General features: G+C 38.7%; 1 protein-coding gene across 2 annotated transcripts in view; it reads left to right on the top strand.

Moving 5' to 3' along the window:
• Nucleotides 1-17,582, top strand: part of uchl5 (ubiquitin carboxyl-terminal hydrolase L5) — a 52,491-nt gene extending 34,909 nt beyond the window's left edge. For both annotated transcript variants that reach the window (XM_063063846.1, XM_063063845.1), the window contains exons 7-11: nt 2,565-2,628; nt 6,111-6,213; nt 11,399-11,512; nt 15,961-16,059; nt 17,074-17,582. In XM_063063846.1, coding sequence (XP_062919916.1) covers nt 2,565-2,628; nt 6,111-6,213; nt 11,399-11,512; nt 15,961-16,059; nt 17,074-17,118 — 425 coding nt within the window. In that variant the 3' untranslated portion in view covers nt 17,119-17,582. The remainder of the gene's footprint in view (nt 1-2,564; nt 2,629-6,110; nt 6,214-11,398; nt 11,513-15,960; nt 16,060-17,073) is intronic.
• The last annotated feature ends 728 nt before the right edge of the window (nt 17,583-18,310 follow it).

Below are 18,310 nucleotides of genomic sequence, written 5' to 3'. Positions count from 1 at the left end.
TAAAGGTGTAGACAATTTTCTAGATGGGGAGAAAATTCAAAAATCAGAGATGCAAAGGTACTTTGGAATCCTTCTGCAGGATTCCATAAAGGTAAACTTGCAGGTTGAGTTGCTGGTTAGGAAAGCTGATGCATGTTAGCATTAGTTTTGTGAGGACTAGAATATGTAGAAGGATGTAATGCTGAGGCTTTATAAGGCATTGGTTAGACTGCACTTGGAGTATTGTGAGCAGTTTTAGGCCCCTTATCTAAGAAAAGATGTGCTGGCATTCCAGAGGAGGTTCACGAGAATGATTCTGGGAATGGAAGGTTAATGTACGAGGAATGATTGATAGCTCTGGGCTTTGTACTCGTGTAATTTAGAAGAATGAGGGGGGATTGCATTGAAGCCTTTTGAATATTGAAAGGTCTGGATAGAGTGGATGTACAGAAGATGTTTCCTATAGTGGGCGAGACGAGGACCAGAGGACATAGCCTCAGACTATAGGAATGTTCATTTAGAATAGAGATGAGGACTTTCTGTTGCCAAAGGGTGGTGAGTCTGTGGAATTCATTGCCGCAAGTGGCTGTGGAGGCTAAGTCATTGGGTGTATTTAAAGCAGAAGTTGATGGGTTCGCGAATAGTCAGGGCATCAAAGGTTATGGGGAGGAGGCAGGAGAATGGTGTTGAGAGGAATAATAAATCAGTTATGATGGAGTGGCAGAGCATACTTGATGGGCTGAATGGTGTAATACTGCTCCTATGTCTTATGGTCTTATTGGAGAGGATACTTAGAGGCAGGTTTTATGAGCACTTGGAGCAACATGGTCTGAGGGATGGTCAGCATGGCTTTGTGAGGGGCAGGTCATGGCTCATAGGCCTGACAAAGTTTTTTTTGTGCAAATGACATAAAATAATGAAGGTAGAGGATGGATGTGGTGCATATGGATTTAGTAAGGCGTTCAGCAAGGTCCACATGGTAGGCTTGTTAATGAAGTCAGGAGGGATGGGATCTACGGGAACTTGGCTGCATGGAATCTAAGTTGGCTGGCCCACAGCAGGCAAAGTGTGGTAGCAGACTTAATGAATTCTACCTGGAGGTTGGTGACTTGTGGTGTTTTGCAGGGATTATAAATGACTTGGATGAGGAAGTAGAAGGATGTGTTAGTAAATTTGCGGATGACATGAAAGTTGGTGATAGTGTAGATGATGCAGAAGGTTGTCCTAAGTTACAAGGCAAATTGACAGAATGCAGAGCTGGGTGGAGAAGTGGCAATTGAGTTCAATCCAGAAAAGTATGAAGTGATTCACTTTAGAAGGGTGAACAAAGGCAGAGTACAAGCTTAATGGCAGAATTCTTAGTCTGAAGGAACAGAGAGATCTTGGGGTCCAAGTCCATAGATCCCTCAAAGTTCCCAAGCAAGTTGATAGGGTAGTTAAGAAGGTGTATGGTATGTTGGCCTTCATTAGTCAGGTGATTGAGTTCAGGATCCATGAAGTATTGCTGCAGGTCTATAAAACTCTGGTTAGATCACACTTGGAACATTGTGTTCAGTTCTGTTTGCTTCATAGGAAGGATGTGGAAGCTTTAGAGAGGGTGTAGAAATGGTTACCTGGATTCTGGAATATCTTGTGAGGAAAGATTGAGCAAGCTGGAGCTTTACTCTTTGGAGCGAAGGAGGATGTGAGGTGACTTGATAGAGGTGTATAAGATTCTTACATAGGCAAGCAGATGAAAGAAGAATGCGGAGCTATGGGGGAGGGAAGGATGAGATTGATCTTGAAGCAGGTCAAAACATTCTGGGCTGAATGGCCTGGTCTATGCTGTATTGTTCTATGTTCTAACAAGGATATTTTTGTACTGGTAAAAGTAACATCTGAACATTTTGCGATATTTTCCCCATTAGTGATATTGCACTAATGCTTCAGATTTCTTATGTTGTTTTACTTGATTTATAAGCGACTGGAAAAGTATCATAATCATTTGAGCTTACAATTTTGGAAACAAATTCAAGATGTTTCAGATTTTGACTCAGGTATTTAGTTTAGCTATAAGGAAATCCAGTGTTAATGTGTGAAAATAAGAAAGCTTGATTTCCATTCAGGGATTAAATTAATAACATTTTGCTTTAGTGTCGTTTAATATGTGGGATGCAGTGATTTATTGTCAAAAGCTAAATAGCAATGCTTGAGAGTTCAAAAGATATGCTTCCATACCAAAAGAGTACAATTGTAGCATTTTATCTTCAAATAATGAGATTTCATTGAATAAGGAACAAATATACATTATATGAACCTTAATGTAAGTGAATGAGAGCCAAGGTTAGAAGGCTTCCCTTGTGTATGTAAGATTGTTTAAAGAAGTCAAGTAGACAGTATTCACATTATGAAAGGGAAACGCCGGATATCGATTTGGGTAATATTCACAGAGAAAGAAAGACGGGCGATATATGTCTACCATTTTAGAGCTGTAGTATTAATGTAACCAGAATGGTTTTCTTACTGTGAGCAATACTTGTGGCAAATATAACTGATAATCATTATGTCTTTACTTGTGTGTGTCAATTTGTGGTTTCTTTTTCTAGGTGCATGTAATCAAGATGACTGGGTCAGTGCAGTCCGACCAGTCATAGAGAAGCGAATACAGAAGTATGTATTTTCTTGTTCTTTATTCTGCACCAATGTTTGTTAAGTATGCTACTTCGAAGTTTGTTAACCTATGTTTGTCCTTATCTTGTAATGTATTATGTTGCTGCTGTAGCAGAATGTTAGTTGATGCCTATAGCAACAGTAAACTTGAAATTTTGGTATGGGAAGAGACCATTTAGCTCAAGGCATCCATGTTCACTTTTATAGAGTAGGTACATGCAAAGTATGATGGAAAATGTTGTGAGAACATCTAATTATATATGTATTAAACATTCATTGCGTATTGACTCAGTTGGCAAAACGGAATTTAGTTAGAGAAAAATCAAGCCCATTGTGCTTTTTATTTTTTTTTTGCAGTTCTTTTGGTAATGATAATGAGGTAATCTGTTTGAATAAAGGGTGTTCAGCATTCTCCAACGTTGAGCAGCATTCGAGGAGTAGAACTGGGGTTGGCGAAATGTTTGTCTATGTACAGCTTCATTTGAGCTTTCTGAAAACATGCAATTTAGTGCATCTCTAAAACGATGTACAAGTGATGTTTTGGGTGCATTTGTTGACATAATGCATGAACGTTGCATAGAGTGGATGAGATAGTTGAGTGACTTTTTTTCTAGAGTTGGGATTTTTGAAATCTATTGAAGACAAAGATATCTGTAACTTTTTACATTTTTATTTTTGCGAAACTGAGTTGATTCTTGAATATTAGCAACTAAACCTCCTAGTCTTAAGAACCGTGTACAATACTGGCTTTGATTCACTAGGGCTGTAATAAGTGAGTATTGTATTGTTATAGATGATGAGTTGTAATTGGAATGTCTGATCAATTTCATCTAAAAATACAGGATTTTATTTGAAAAGTGTCCTTAAATAGAGATGGGATTTATGTAATGTTTATGTGATTCTTGTGTATATTTGATCAGATTAAATACAGCCAGGTTTGACTAGGCATCTTAAGGTAAAGATTTGGAGTTCCAGATTCCAAATTCCATACTAGCTAAGGCTGTGCTACAGTAGTGAATGGCAATAAAGAGCAGGCTGGGCCTGGAAATAACACTGTTTCTTCTGTCCAGATCTCATGATGTACCAAATACAGAAGTGTCGTATTGCTTTTCAACAGCTCTAATGTGCTTTGAGCAAAGTCTAGGAGAACAGTGGGTTAGCAAGAGATGAGGTGATTAAGTATTCATTGTAATCAATGATGGGGCACTGAGGATTGAATGCTTATTAGTAATTCAATTCTGGTCTCTCAGCTGCACCAACTTGCTACCGAGCAAACCCACTCCCTTGCCCCCTTCTCTTTATTGCCCTCTTAGAAACTCCTGCCACCCCAGGGGGCGATGTTGCTCACTGTTCTAAAGAAAGGATGAGGCAACTGTAGCTGTCTTGGAAGTCAAATATAATGTAATAACATAAGAGAAGGCATACAGTATAGCAACAACAAGAGGATTGAGATGCTTTTAAAATCCAACTGAAGGCAACTAAAAAAGAAATAAGGAGAGGAATAATGAAATATGAAGGTAAGTTAGCCAATAATATAAAAGAGGATAGCTATTTTTTTTCAGATTAAAAAACAAAAGAGAGGTGAGAGTGGATATTGGATCACTGGAAAATTGACGCTAGAGAGGTAGTAATGGGGAACAAAGAAACAACAGACAAACTGAATAAGTATTTTGTGTCAGTCTTCACTGTGGAAGGCACCAGCAGCATGTCAGAAATTTAAGTGTCTGGTAGAAGTAGCTGTAGTTGCTGTTACTAAGGAGAGGTACTTGTGAAGCCAGAAGTTTTGAAGGTAGATAAATCACCTGGACCAGATGGACTACACCCCAGAGTTCTGAAGGAGTAGGCTGAAGAAATTGTGGAGGCTTTAGTAGTGATCTTTCAAGAATCACTACATTCTGGAATGGTTCTGGAGGACTGGAAAATTGCAAATATCACTCCACTCTTTCAGAAATGAGGGAGGCAGAAGAAAGGAAATTATAGGCCAGTTAGCCTTGACTTCAGTGGTTGGCAAGGTATTTAGAGTCCATTACTAAGGATGAGGTTTTGGGGCATATAATAAAATAGGCCGAAGTCAGCATGGTTTCCTTTAGGGGGAATCTTGACCAACAAATCTGTTGGAATTCTTTTGAGGAAATAACAGACAGGATTTACAAAGGAGAGTCACTTGGATTTTCAGAAGGCCTTTGACAAAGGTGCTGCACATCAGGCTCTAAACAAGATAAGAGCCCATGCCATTGCAGGAAAGATACTAACATGGATAAAAGATTGTCAGGAGGCAAAGAATGGGAATAAAGGGGGCCTTTTCTAGTTTGATGCTAGTGACTAGTGGTATTCTGCAGGGGTTGTTGTTGTGACCACTTCTTTTCACAGTATATGTCAGTGTTCTTGATGAATGAATTGATAGCTTTGCGGACAACACAAAGGTAGGTGGAGGAGCAAGTAGTGTTGAGGAAGCAGTCTGTGGAAGGACTTGGACAGGTTAGGAGAATGGGCAGATGGAATACAGCGTAGGGAAATGTATGGGCATGCACTCTGGGAGAAAGATTAAAGGATAGACTATTTTATAAATGTTGAGTGAATTTAGAAATCAGAGGTGCAAAAGGACTTGAGTCCTCGTGCAGGATTCCCAAAAGATTGTCTGAAGGTTGGGTTGGCAGTAAGGAAGGTAACTGCAATGCTAGCAATCACTTTGAGAGGACTAGAATATCAAAGCAAGGATATAATGCTCAGGCTTTATAAGGCATTGGTTAGACCACAGTTGGAGAATTGCGAACAGTTTTGGGACCCTTATCTAAGGAAGGATGTGTTTGCATTGCAGAGGGTCTGGAGGAGGTTCATGGGAATGATCTTGAGAATGAAAGTCTTAACATATGAGGAGTGTTTGATGGCTCTGGGCATGTATTCTCTGGAGTTTAGAAGAATGAGGGAGGTACCTCATTGTTAGGCCCAGACAGAGTGGATGTGGAGAGAATGTTTCCAGTAGTGGAAGAGTCTAGGACCGGGGGCATAACCTCAGAATGCAAGGAACAGATATGAGGAGGAATTTCTTTAGCCAGAGGGTGGTGAATCTGTGGAATTGATTGCCATAGGTGCCTGTGGAGGCCAAGTCATTTGGTATATTTAAAGCAGAGGTTGATAGGTTCTTGATTAGTCAGGATGTCAAAGGTTATGGGGAGAAGGCAGAAGAATAGGGTTGTGAGGGAAAATAAATTAGCAATGATGGAATGGCAGAGCAGAATCTTTGGGCTGAATAACTTAATTCTGCTCCTATGTCCTATGGTCTTAATTTAGAAAGTAATAGTTAGTACAGTTCAGAAGTGTGATATTGATTTTGAATCTCTTTGTAATGGGCATGAAGGGTGCTGAAAATTTTATTGCTAGGTTGGAGAAGGGCATTCAGTGTTCCGTTTTGTTTCATTAGACTAAACTTAAACTTTGATTTTAGATGCCTTGATCTCAATCTGCCATCTTTTTTTATCTAGGTACAGTGAGGGAGAGATACGGTTTAATCTTATGGCAATTGTGTCAGATAGGAAGATGATATATGAAAGAAAGATTACGGATCTACAAAGACAGCTGTCAGAGGTGAGAGTTATTTACTGGTATAAAACCGTGAATGTGTTTGTTGCCGTTTTATTTCTAGTTCCTTCATATTTTCATCTGATTTAATTACTTGAGCTTTGAAAACTACCCTGCAGGAAATAAAATGGGAAAGCTAACCGATTCTACAGTGAATCTAATGGTCTCTCGTGTATATTTTGAACTAAGTTCACCAAAAAAGCACGTTGGCTTTATGTAAGTGGTATGTATTAATCATTCCTGTATTTTCAATGAATATTTAATTTCTAAACTCTCCAAGTTTAATGAAAGAAATAAAGGTATTTTTTGAGCACCTGCTCTCTTTCATCACGCAATAATGGTAATTCAATGAACGGCTTGTATATTTCAGATGGTTGAAAGGAGTACCATTTTGACTTATTGTATCTTTTATAGACAACATATTGTCTGACTTGTTTTTCTCACCATCTGGTAGCTTAGTGGCCATCAATAAAGCACCTAAAAATTGTGTTTCTTTTAGATTTGATATTTGGAATCTTTTTGATTTGCAGCCATTTTTGGAATGTATCCCCTATGAAAGTTAAGGGATTACTATACATTCCACTATACAAATCTCCATGCAGCACAGAACTGTTTGGGCATCCAATCCCCTTGGTAATCAGGGAAAGTTGTACACAAAATCATTTGTGAATCAGAGATTACTCCGTAGTTTCAACCTGCATTGGCTAGTGATAGTTGTCTTTTCCTGTTTCTAAAGTTCTAATGATAATTGTTCCTCATTAAGATGGGCATTGAACCCATATTATCCCCTCTTTATTAATGCACCAAACTTTGAAGGACAAAGTGTTATCTTACATATTAATGCACCACCTGTTTTTTTCCTGGATGAACAATGTAAACAACTTGCTGCTGTTATTATGTATATTGTATAGTTCTTTGTCCTTTTGAATAGGATTTGCTATATCATGACTGCTTTGAAGAATTTTGTTTATCACCAGAGGCTATCCTTTCTGTTAGAGCAAATGATGAAGCCAAGTGAAATTGAAACTTAGTTGTAAAGTTCATTGAACAATTACATTCTGCAATTTACTCTGGACCTTTGCCACATTTGACATTGGCTTTTGCTGGTGTGTAATTCCATGGACATTGGGACTCTTCTGATGATTTACACACATGGTCATTCTCACACACAAGGTTATTTTACTAATTGGAAGTGGAGTTAGTCTTCTGTGGGGAGATGCGTGGAGAACTAAAATCAATAAAAAGGCACATCCTTCAATGAAAGGAATACGTACATTATGACACTTACCTGGTCTGTTTCTGTGAAGCCAGTGGACTATAATTGTGCTGTTGACTGACTTACAATTTTACCTTTATCTCATTTGGTAAAGTCACCTCCATTTTTTTTCTCTCAAGCAAATTCATACCCATCATTATTAAAATGGAAGTGTAGTTATCAAAACTGTATTGTGCTGAAAGTGAATGCAACCACCATGTTAGCTAGCTTAGATAAATGTTGATGGTTATAATACTCCAATATTTGGAAAAAGGAAGGGCTGAAATACATGGAGATGCTGAGGTGAAAATTAGCTTTTAGAAAGTTCCTTTAGCAATTACACCCTGCAGTGCTTTTTACTTTGTCAAATTAGATTTGGATCTCAAAAGGCTTGAAATTCTATTATAATATATCCTGAATTCTCTAACTTGTAACACAATACATTAGTTAATGCAGTGATCCTACAGGGAAGATTCATTTGTATTTAATATATTAAAGCCAGTGCTTCAGGAATAATTGTAAGTTGCACTTTAGAAAATCAAATAAATCTTAAAATGTTCAAAATTTCTAGAAATTCCTGCCAACTCCCATATGACCTAATGATTCAAAATCATTTTTGTGCTTGAAGTTTAATTTAATTTTTTAATAATCTGAGTAATTTAAAATTTACGGCTAGGTAGATTTTTTTCTCAACGTAGATTGAATTTTAAGATTATTTAAATTTACATTAAATTTCATTGTAATGCACTTCCACAGATTCCAGGATTTACAGCTGTTTAATTTTTAGGACATTAACGTAAGACATGGCAACACTGGGCAAACCATTCAGTGCACAATATTGTGCCAATCTGAATGCCCATTTAAAATAAATGTCGTCGTCCTCCTGTGTATCAGCCAAACATCCATTCCCTTCATATTCGTGTGTCTTTCTAAAAGCCTCATAAACTCTGTCAAACTGCCTGTTTCCTCTACTATCCGGGATAACCTATTCCAGGTACCTGCCACTCTCTGCATTTAAAAGAAGGCAATTTTCCCTTCATGTCGCTGCTCTTCCCCAACCCCCACCCACTCTTAAATGCACGTCCTCTGGTGTTTGACATTTATATCATGGGGAAAGGATTCTGACTTTCTTCCCTGTGTACTGTATGCCTCTCATAATTTTAAAAACTTCCATCAGGTCTCCTGTCTGCCTCTGCTCTAGAAAGTTAAGCCCACGTGTATCTAACCTTTCCTTATACAAAATGCCCTCTGATCCAAGCAGCAAATAGTCGTAGTCATACTTTATTGATCCCAGGGGAAATTGGAAATAACACAAATAAAACTCTTCTGCACCCAGTACTCCATGTGCAGTCTGATTAAAGGTTCATGTGGCTGCAGTATGACCACCTTACTCTTACAGTGCCTATAAAAAGTACTTGCCCTCCCCCAGGAGTTTTCATGTTTTATTGTTTTACAGTGGATTTAATTTGGCTTTTTTTGACATTGATCAACAGAAGAAGACACTTTTGTGTCAAAGTGAAAACAGTTCTCTACAAAGTGAGCTAAATTAATTACGAATATAAAACACAAAATAATTGATTGCATAAGTATTCACCTCCTTCAAATCAGTATTTAGTAGATGGCAGCAATTACAGCTTTGAGTCTGTGTGGATAGGTCTTCATCTAGACCCTGCAAATTTTCCCCATTCTTCTTTACAAAACTGCTCAAGCTCTGTCAAATTTCATGGGAATTGTGAGTGAACAGCTCTTTTCAAGTCAAGCCACAAGTTTTCAGTTGGATTGAGGTCTGCTCTAGGCAGATTTATAGCTGTGCCATATTCTTCCCATTTCTTGATGATAGACTTAACTGTACTCCAAGGGATATTCAGTGACTTGGAAATTTTCTTGTATCTATCTCCTGACTTGTGCTTCTCGATAACCTTTTTGTGGAGTTGCTTGGAGTGTTTGTTTTCGTAGGTAGGATACTGACTCACCAGCAGTGGACCTTCCAGATACAAGTGTATTTTTACCACAATCAACTGAAACACTTCGTCTGCACACAGGTCTCCAAAATCAGATCTCCACTTAACTAATTATGTGACTTCTAAAACCAATTCTCTGCACCAATGGTGATTTGGTGTGTCATATTAAAGAGGGTGAATACTTATGCAATCAATTGTTTTATATTTGTAATTAATTTAGATCACTTTGTAGAGATCTGTGTTCACTTTGACATGAGAGTGTCTTTTTTTTTCTCCTGTTGATTAGTGTCCAGAAAGCCAAATTAAATCCACTGTGATTCAATGTTGTAAAACAATAAAACATGACAACTTCCAAGGGGGGGGGTGGTGGGGGTGAATACTTTTTAATAGATACTGTATACTCGACACCCCTACCAATGAAGACATGTCAGATACCCTGTTTTTTGCCCCCTTCTCCACTTGCGTAGCTATTTTCAGTGAACTGTTGACTTTGGACCCCCCCCAAAATCCCTGTGTACCTTGGTGCTATTAAGGGGTTTATCATTAACTGTGTTCTCTCTCCTTTCATTTGAACTCCCCATATGCAACACCTCACACTTGCCTGTATTAAACACCATCTACCACTTTTCTGCCAATATCTGTAACTGATCTATGCTCTGTTGTATTCTTTGGTGGTCCTTTACGCTGTCCACAACTCCACCAATCTTCATGTCATGTTGCTAATCCACCCATCTGCATTTTCATTAAATCAATGATGTACTGCATATCACAGAGATCACAGCATGAAATCTTGCAGAATACCATTGGTCAAGGACCTCCAGTCAGAATAGACTTCCATCCCTACTATCTGTCTTCTATGGCAAAATCCAAACTAGCAATTAAACCTAGATCCCATACATCTTCAAAGTTGCTGGTGAATGCAGCAGGCCAGTCAGCATCTCTAGGAAGAGATACAGTCGACGTTTCAGGCCGAGACCCTTCGTCAGCAGTCCTGATGAAGGGTCTCGGCCTGAAACGTCGACTGTACCTCTTCCTAGAGATGCTGCCTGGCCTGCCGCGTTCACCAGCAACTTTGTTGTGTGTTGCTTGAATTTCCAGCATCTGCAGAATTCCTGTTGTTCCCATACATCTTATTCTGTTGAATGAATCTAAGATGAAGTGTCTTGTCAAATGCCCTTCTAACTCTCTATAAATAAAGTGCAGTGCCTACCTCTCATTAGGCTCCTTTGTCAGCTCCTCCAAAAAAAAACTCAGTCAAGTTTGTAAGACATGTCCTGTCCTGACTGTCTGTAAGCAGGTCACGTCTTTCCAGATGTGCATTAAATCCTATCCCTCAATGTCATCTCCAGTTGTTTCCCTATCACTGATGTGGACTCAGTGATGTATTATCATTTGAATTATCCCTACTTCTTGGGTGTAGCGGTTAGTATAATGCTGTTACAGTTCAGGGCATTTTTAAGTTCAGTTCTGGTGTCTTCTGTAAGGAGTCTATACTTTTGCCACATGGAATGCATGGTCTTTCCCCAGGAGCTCTGGTTTTCTCCCACAGTCCAAAGATATATCAGGTAGGTTAATTGGTCATTGTAAATTGTCCCGTGATTAGGTTTGGGTTTGCTGGGAGTGGCTGGGGCAGCATGGCACGAAGGGCAACTCTGTGCTGTATCACTAAATAAATAAATAAAGAGCAATTGTTGCAACTCTCCAAATCTCTGGGAGCTTGTCCGTTACTACTGAGGACACAAGGATCTTTATCGAAGCCCCAGCAAACTTCTCACTTCTTTCTGGGATATGTGTCATCTGGCTCAGGGGACTTATCCTCCTTAATGCTTTTCAGAAGATGAAGCACTACTTCCTCCTTAATCTAAAAATGTACTCCTTGTCTGAATACTGAGTGAATGATATGTAGAAGAAATGATAAGATTTAAAAATGGTTATACATTTGGAACTGTTATTCATTCTGTTTATTTTTGTGCAGGAAGAACCCATGGATACAGATCAGAGTAGCAGTGTCATAAGCTCTATTCAGTCAGAATTAGCCAAGTATCAGATGCTGATTGAAGAAGAAAATCAGAAATTGAAACGGTACAAGGTGCGTCTATGGAAAACAAAAAGAAAATATAGCTAATAACTTGTCTAATGCAGTAAAGCTGATCAAAATTTGAATAGTTATAGCCTGCTATAAACTTTAAAGATTTATGTAAGCAAGGAACTCTCAGTGAGATGGGTGTGTGGGGAACAAAAAAAAAAGAGGACAATCGTACTTAATTCATACTAGGCTCCAGGGAAAAGCTTTCCCTGTTACTCAGGTCCTCCATTCCCAGTGACATCCTTGAAAACTTTTCTCTGTACTCTTTCAATCTTATTGATATCTTTCATGTAGGTAGGTGATTAGAACTGCACACAATACTCCAAAGGTTGGCCTTACCGCCGTTTTATACAACTTTAACATAACATCCCAAATCCTGTACTCAGTACTTTGATTTAAGGAGGCCAATGTGCCAAAAGCTCTCTATGACCCATCTATCTGTGATGCCAGTTTCAAGGAATTAAGAATCTGTATTCCCAGGTCTCTGTTCTAATGCACTCCTCAGTGCCCTAAAGTTCTTAGTGTAAGCCCTATCCCGGTTTGACCTCCCAAAGTGCAACTGCTCATTCTTGTCCGAATTAAATTCTATCTGCCATTCTTCAGCTCATTTTTCCAACTTGTCCACATCCTGCTGTGACCTTTGATAGTCTTCCTCGCTGTCCACTACGCCCCCACTCTTAGTGTATCCTGCAAATTTGCTGATCTAGTTCAACACATTATCATCCAAATCGATGATAAAGATGACAAACAGCAACTGGCCCAGCTGCAATCCCTGTGGCACAGCACTAATCACAAGCCTTCAATCAGAGAGATAACCATCCACGACCACACTCTGGCTTCTGCCGTGAAGCCAATGTCCAATCCTATTTACTACCCCATCTTGAAACCCAGCAACTGGCCCAGTTTACCACATTATCATCCAATTGTTGATATAGATGACAAACAACAATGGACCCAGCACTGACCTCTGTGGTGCACCACTAGTCATAGGCTCCAATCATAGAGGCAACCATCTACTATCACGCTCTGGCTTTTTCCTGTGAAACCAATGTCAACTCCAATTTATTACTTCATCCTGAATGCCAAATAACTGAACCTACGTGACCATCCTCCCATGTAGGACTTTGACAAAGGCCTTGCTGAAATCGACGTAGACCGCATCCACTGCCCTTCCTTCATCGATCTTCCTGGTAACCCCTCAAAAGTTCCATTTAAACTGGAAAGCTTTATGGATTTGAATAATGGCAGTCTCTACCTCAAAAGAGACATTTTCATATTTTTGTTCTAAGACCCTCATTTAGGTGACATACCAGCTATCCTGCTATTGAAATAACTGGAACTTCTGCTCAGCTGCCAAAAAAAAAAGCAAAATAATATATCAAGCAACACATATCAAAGTTGCTGGTGAATGCTGCAGGCCAGGCAGCATCCCTAGGAAGAGGTACAGTCGACATTTCGGGCCAAGACCCTTCGTCAGGACTAACTGAAAGAAGAGCTAGTAAGAGATTTGAAAGTGGGAGGGGGAGATCCAAAATGATAGGAGAAGACAGGAGGGGGAGGGATGGAGCCAAGAGCTGGACAGTTGATTGGCAAAAGGGATATGAGGGGATCATGGGACAGGAGGCCCAGGGAGAAGGAAAGGGGGGCGGGGGGGAAACCCAGAGGATGGGCAAGGGATATAGTGAGAGGGACAGAGGGAGAAAAAGGAGAGAGAGAAAGAATGTGTGTATATAAATAAATAACGGATGGGGTACGAGGGGGAGGTGGGGCATTAGCGCAAGTTTGAGAAGTCAGTGTTCGTGCCATCAGGTTGGAGGCTACCCAGACGGAATATAAACTGGTGTTCCTCCAACCTAAGTGTGGCTTCATCTTTACAGTAGAGGAGGCCGTGGATAGACATATCAGAATGGGAATGGGACGTGGAATTAAAATGTGTGGCCACTGGGAGATCCTTCTTTCTCTGGCGGACAGAGCGTGGCCAGTGGCCACACATTTTAATTCCACATCCCATTCCCATTCTAGTATGTCTATCCACGGCCTCCTCTGCCGTAAAGATGAAGCCACACTCAGGTTGGAGGAACAATACCTTGTATTCCATCTGGGTAGCCTCCAACCTGATGGCATGAACATTGACTTCTCAAACTTGCGCTAATGCCCCACCTCCCCCTCGTACCCCATCCGTTATTTATTTATATACACACATTCTTTCTCTCTCTCTCTCCTTTTCCTCCCTCTGTCCCTTTCACTATATCCCTTGCCCATCCTCTGGGTTTCTCCCCCCCTCCCCCTTTTCCTTCTGCCTGGGCCTCCTGTCCCATGATCCCCTCATATCCCTTTTGCCAATCACCTGTCCAGCTCTCGGCTCTATCCCTCTCCCTCCTGTCTTCTATCTTTTTGGATCTCCCCCTCCCTCTCCCACTTTCCAATCTCTTTCTAACTCTTCCTTCAGTTAGTCCTGAGGAAGGGTCTCGGCCTGAAACGTCGACTGCACCTCTTGCTAGAGATGCTGCCTGGCCTGCTGCATTCACCGGCAACTTTGATGTGTGTTGTTTGAATTTCCAGCATCTGCAGAACTCCTGGTGTTTGCGTTTTAAAATAATATATCAATTGTTTTCATAAGAGACAGGAGTACTCAGCCTCTTGAGCTTGCACCAACATTCAGTAAAATTGTGACTGATACATTTTTCCTCAAGACGTACCTCCCTATACTCTTCCTGTAACCATTGATGCTATTGCTGATTTAAAAATAATTTTCAGCCTTTGAATTTGTTCCAGGATTCAACTTCCAAAGTTTTTGAATATACAGTATAACAAAAAGCAGTATTAAGGCCACTTGACCACTCATGTTTGCTCTGCCATTTCAATATGAACATGACCGATCTGCCTTGGTACCATAGACCTTGGTTCCCTAATTTTTCCAAAAATGTATGTCTCCTCTAAATACTTCCAAAGATCCAGCTTCCATAACCCTCCAAGATATAGAATTCCATAATTCACCACACTTTGTGTGGGAAAAAGTTTCTACTCAACTTGGCTTTAAATGACTGCTCCATAATCTTGCAACTCTAGACTAAGGGTCTAGGGTTATGGGATAGTGAATGAAGAATCAATCATCTGTTTTCTTTTAGTGGCGTGGGACACAAAAGGAAGTTGAATGATGGCTGTTTGAAAGAGCCTTATTGCATGAAGATGCCAGATGAGAGTGAACTATTTTCCCTGGCCCACTTGATATCTTTGCAAATCCTGCTTTCAATTGAAATTCATTCTGTTTACTGTTCAGCTTAACTGTGGGCCACTCATTGTATAATGCATCTCAATATCTTCTGCATGGGAGCTCTTATAATGTGACTAAACCAAAATAGTAGAACATGCCTGTTGTTTTTTCTTTTGGGCAAATCGTTACATATCCATTGGTTTCTGGGTGAGGTGATCCAAGGTGGGCATTTCTGGTATTTGTGATGATAGCTATTTGATTTTCCCAAGGATATTATAAAGTGTTTTATAATCAAATTGTTCTTTGGCTAGGGGTATATAATAAATCACACTGACCCCCTGAAATCTTGTTTATGGAATGGAGGCTGGCCAGGAAAGTTTTTCTGCAGTCATCCCAGACTTTTCCTTGGCCTTGGCAGAAACAAAAATGTGTATGGATGTTAGAAAACTAACTGTCATCCTTGGTAGTCAAGATGATGACCAGCTTCTTTCTTTCCAACCCCTGCTCACATATTGAAGTAGCTAGAAACAGGCTAGTGAAAAATTGCTTGAAGTAATTCAACCAACAATGAATTCAATGACTCCTGTTCAATAAATTCCAATTTTCTTCAAATAACTAATTATCTGATAGCTGTCAACATTCATTTGTAACATCTGTCTAATCTCATCTATTTTTTCCTTATTGATTTATTAGCCTATACTGATATGAATATTCTCTTGTAGTTAGAAAGAGGTATAGTTTAAAATAAAACTTCAATTATTAAACCAGAAAAAAATCATTAAAAGATATTTTGTTTTTGACGTTTTATCATTCATTGTCAGTCCAGTTTACAATTGTCAATTTATTTCTCAATCCTTTGAAGGTTGCCTTTAGGAAATGTAAAATGTTGGTTTTTAAATCACTTTGAGGACACTTTTTCACTTATTTGCTTTTTGATTGAATCTAGTTTGGTACTCAATGCTACATTTACTAATTTCATTCAGTTCCTAAGTGCATATATGAAGTTTGTTTTTGGATTATTATGCTTCTCCCATTCATTAATCTAAATTAAAATCTTTAATTGCACTATTTCAACTGTCTGTTACCTGGGTCTTTATATGCATATTTCTGCATTTCACTGAAGCTCCACCCTATTTCACGATTGCGAGTTATAGCCAATTTGGCTAGTCATCCTGATAAGTACTACAGCATCTCATAAATAAAATGGCGCAAATTGTCTATTTATTTATTTTTGCAGATTGAAAACGTCAGAAGAAAACACAACTACTTGCCCTTCATCATGGAACTGTTAAAGACTTTGGCAGAACACCAGCAGTTAATACCACTAGTGGAGAAGGCAAGTTACATTGACTTCACCTGAAAATATGCTGAGTTTTGTTGGCTGTGGAGAGAATGCCGCACAGTTCCACTGGTCTGGTTTAAATAAAGACTGAAGACTGAACATGCCTATGTATTGTATTAGAAATATAAAGGAAGCTCTACCCAGGGATCACATATTGTGCAATTAGATTCACACCTCACAAAAGTTATTTGTGGAATTGCAAAGCATTAAGAATCTTTTGTTCTCTCAGGAAGTTGATAGAATAGCAAGTCATCTTGCATATACTGTTTCACTTTTGACTGCCTGTTGAAAGTCTGGTAACTGCTCACTTGTACATTCTTAGTTTGGGGTGGGGGTGTGGGCAAGAAGCAAATTAGAAGTGAAGTTGAAAGATTTTATAGCTAGTGATTCAATCAACCCATCAACTTGGAAAATGAAAACTACATTTTAGTTATGAAAGTGCACTCTTCAGATTAGATCATCTAAAATAAGTGGCAAAATTAGGATATCATGGTGGAGTGTGAGCCACACCAATCACTCAACATATGATCAGATCAAAGATTTTGTTTTGACATTGAGTATTGCACATAATCTTTCAGCCACTATGGCAAGGTAACAGCTGTTTAGGTCTGTAGGTCTGTTTGTACATCTTTTATGTACATGACTGTAAGCATACATTATGGTGCAATTTTAAAAATAAATTTCACAAGTCTAAATGCAGGTTGCATTTGAATATGTGTGAAAACTCTATAGCTCAACTTGACTTACTATTATATTTTGGTGCTCTAAGGGAATTTTTGCAGCACAGTGAAATCACCATTATGTGAGTTTTATGTATATTTATAAATTTCCAGTCTTAGGTAGTGAGATATTGAAGAGCGGGTAACTGGAAGAGGAGACGACTCCTGCAGTCTTTGTATGCTTTTTCTTCTGAGTTACAGAAAGACATTGAATATTGGGAAGAAGAAAAATAAAATGGTGCATGTTGCTTGTTTCATGATTCAATGTTGCGTTTGTTTCTCAATACAGGCAAAAGAAAAACAGAATGCTAAAAAAGCTCAAGAAGCCAAGTGAAACCTCTTCTCAATAATGTTTGACCGTTTGCTGCTGATAATTCTGTTTTAAGAAGTGAACTCTGCCCTACAACAGTGAACTTTCCATATACTGTTAAAGGAGTGCAAAGCACTCTTATATTTGAAATTATACATCTCGTACAAGTCTTTCAATTGTTCCTCATCTGCATTGTGTGCATGCATTACATACTGTGTTTTAATATAAATGAGATTGGAAAAAAATCCCGTGCAAATTTTTCAGTGTTGCCAACACCTTACAACCTAGATTTCAAGAGAGTCACTTTTTGTCGTGTTGAGTAATGCAATTGATTAGATGCATGAAAAGGTAATAAATACTAAATAAAAGTTATTATTTAAAATCGTGCTACTCTTTCCTGTTTTGAGTTTAATTAACAGATTATTGCAGGTTTGTTCTGAAAGGTCAGTGCTGACAAGAAAAAATAAACTTTGGTTATTGTAGTAGAAGTTAAGTTTCATGTGTTTCTTTTAAGCAAAGCATTGTGACTCGACATTTTCAGAATTGGAAGCTAAGTAAATAATAAATGTCATGAACACATAACCAGGTTACCATGGACAGCTAAATGCCCATGAGAGTTATCTTTTTGGCTTGTTTGTATTCTCTGTTCCCAGAAGTACAAACACTATTTGTTCCAGATTGATTTCTGAAAATGGGAATTTTATTCCTCTTATGTTGGCAACATTAAAAGAATAACTTAAAAACTAATAATAAAAAATAACTAGTCAGCAGATAAAATCAGCAATTTTCTGTGTTGTGTGACCAGGAACTTACAGATGAATTGATATATCTATAGAATTCCCAAAAGGCTACAATGCCAACGGAGTTGATTTCAAAAGCTAACAATATTATCATTGCTAAGGAAGTTGAGATATAAGGAGCCTGAGTTTCAGGTACGGGAGGCAATAGTGAGACAATTTGTGTAGTGTTACTTAAGGAAGGATATTGAGATGGTTTAAAAGATATATATGTTAAAGGGGAGAGTTATGAGAAAAGATTGAATAGTTTAGAGTTGTATCTGTTGGAGTTTAAAATCCAGAGGGAACTTGATTGATACTAAAGATCCCTAGGGGATTTAACAGTGTTGATGTGGGCATAGTTCAGAAGTAAGAAGTTGATAATTTAAAGTTGATAAAGGCAAAATACCTCTCTGAAAGTTATGTCTTTGGATTTCTAA

The sequence above is a fragment of the Mobula hypostoma genome, chromosome 12 (assembly GCF_963921235.1).
Source record: "Mobula hypostoma chromosome 12, sMobHyp1.1, whole genome shotgun sequence".
Lineage (NCBI taxonomy): Eukaryota > Metazoa > Chordata > Chondrichthyes > Myliobatiformes > Myliobatidae > Mobula > Mobula hypostoma.
This window is presented reverse-complemented; position numbering and strand designations above follow the sequence as displayed.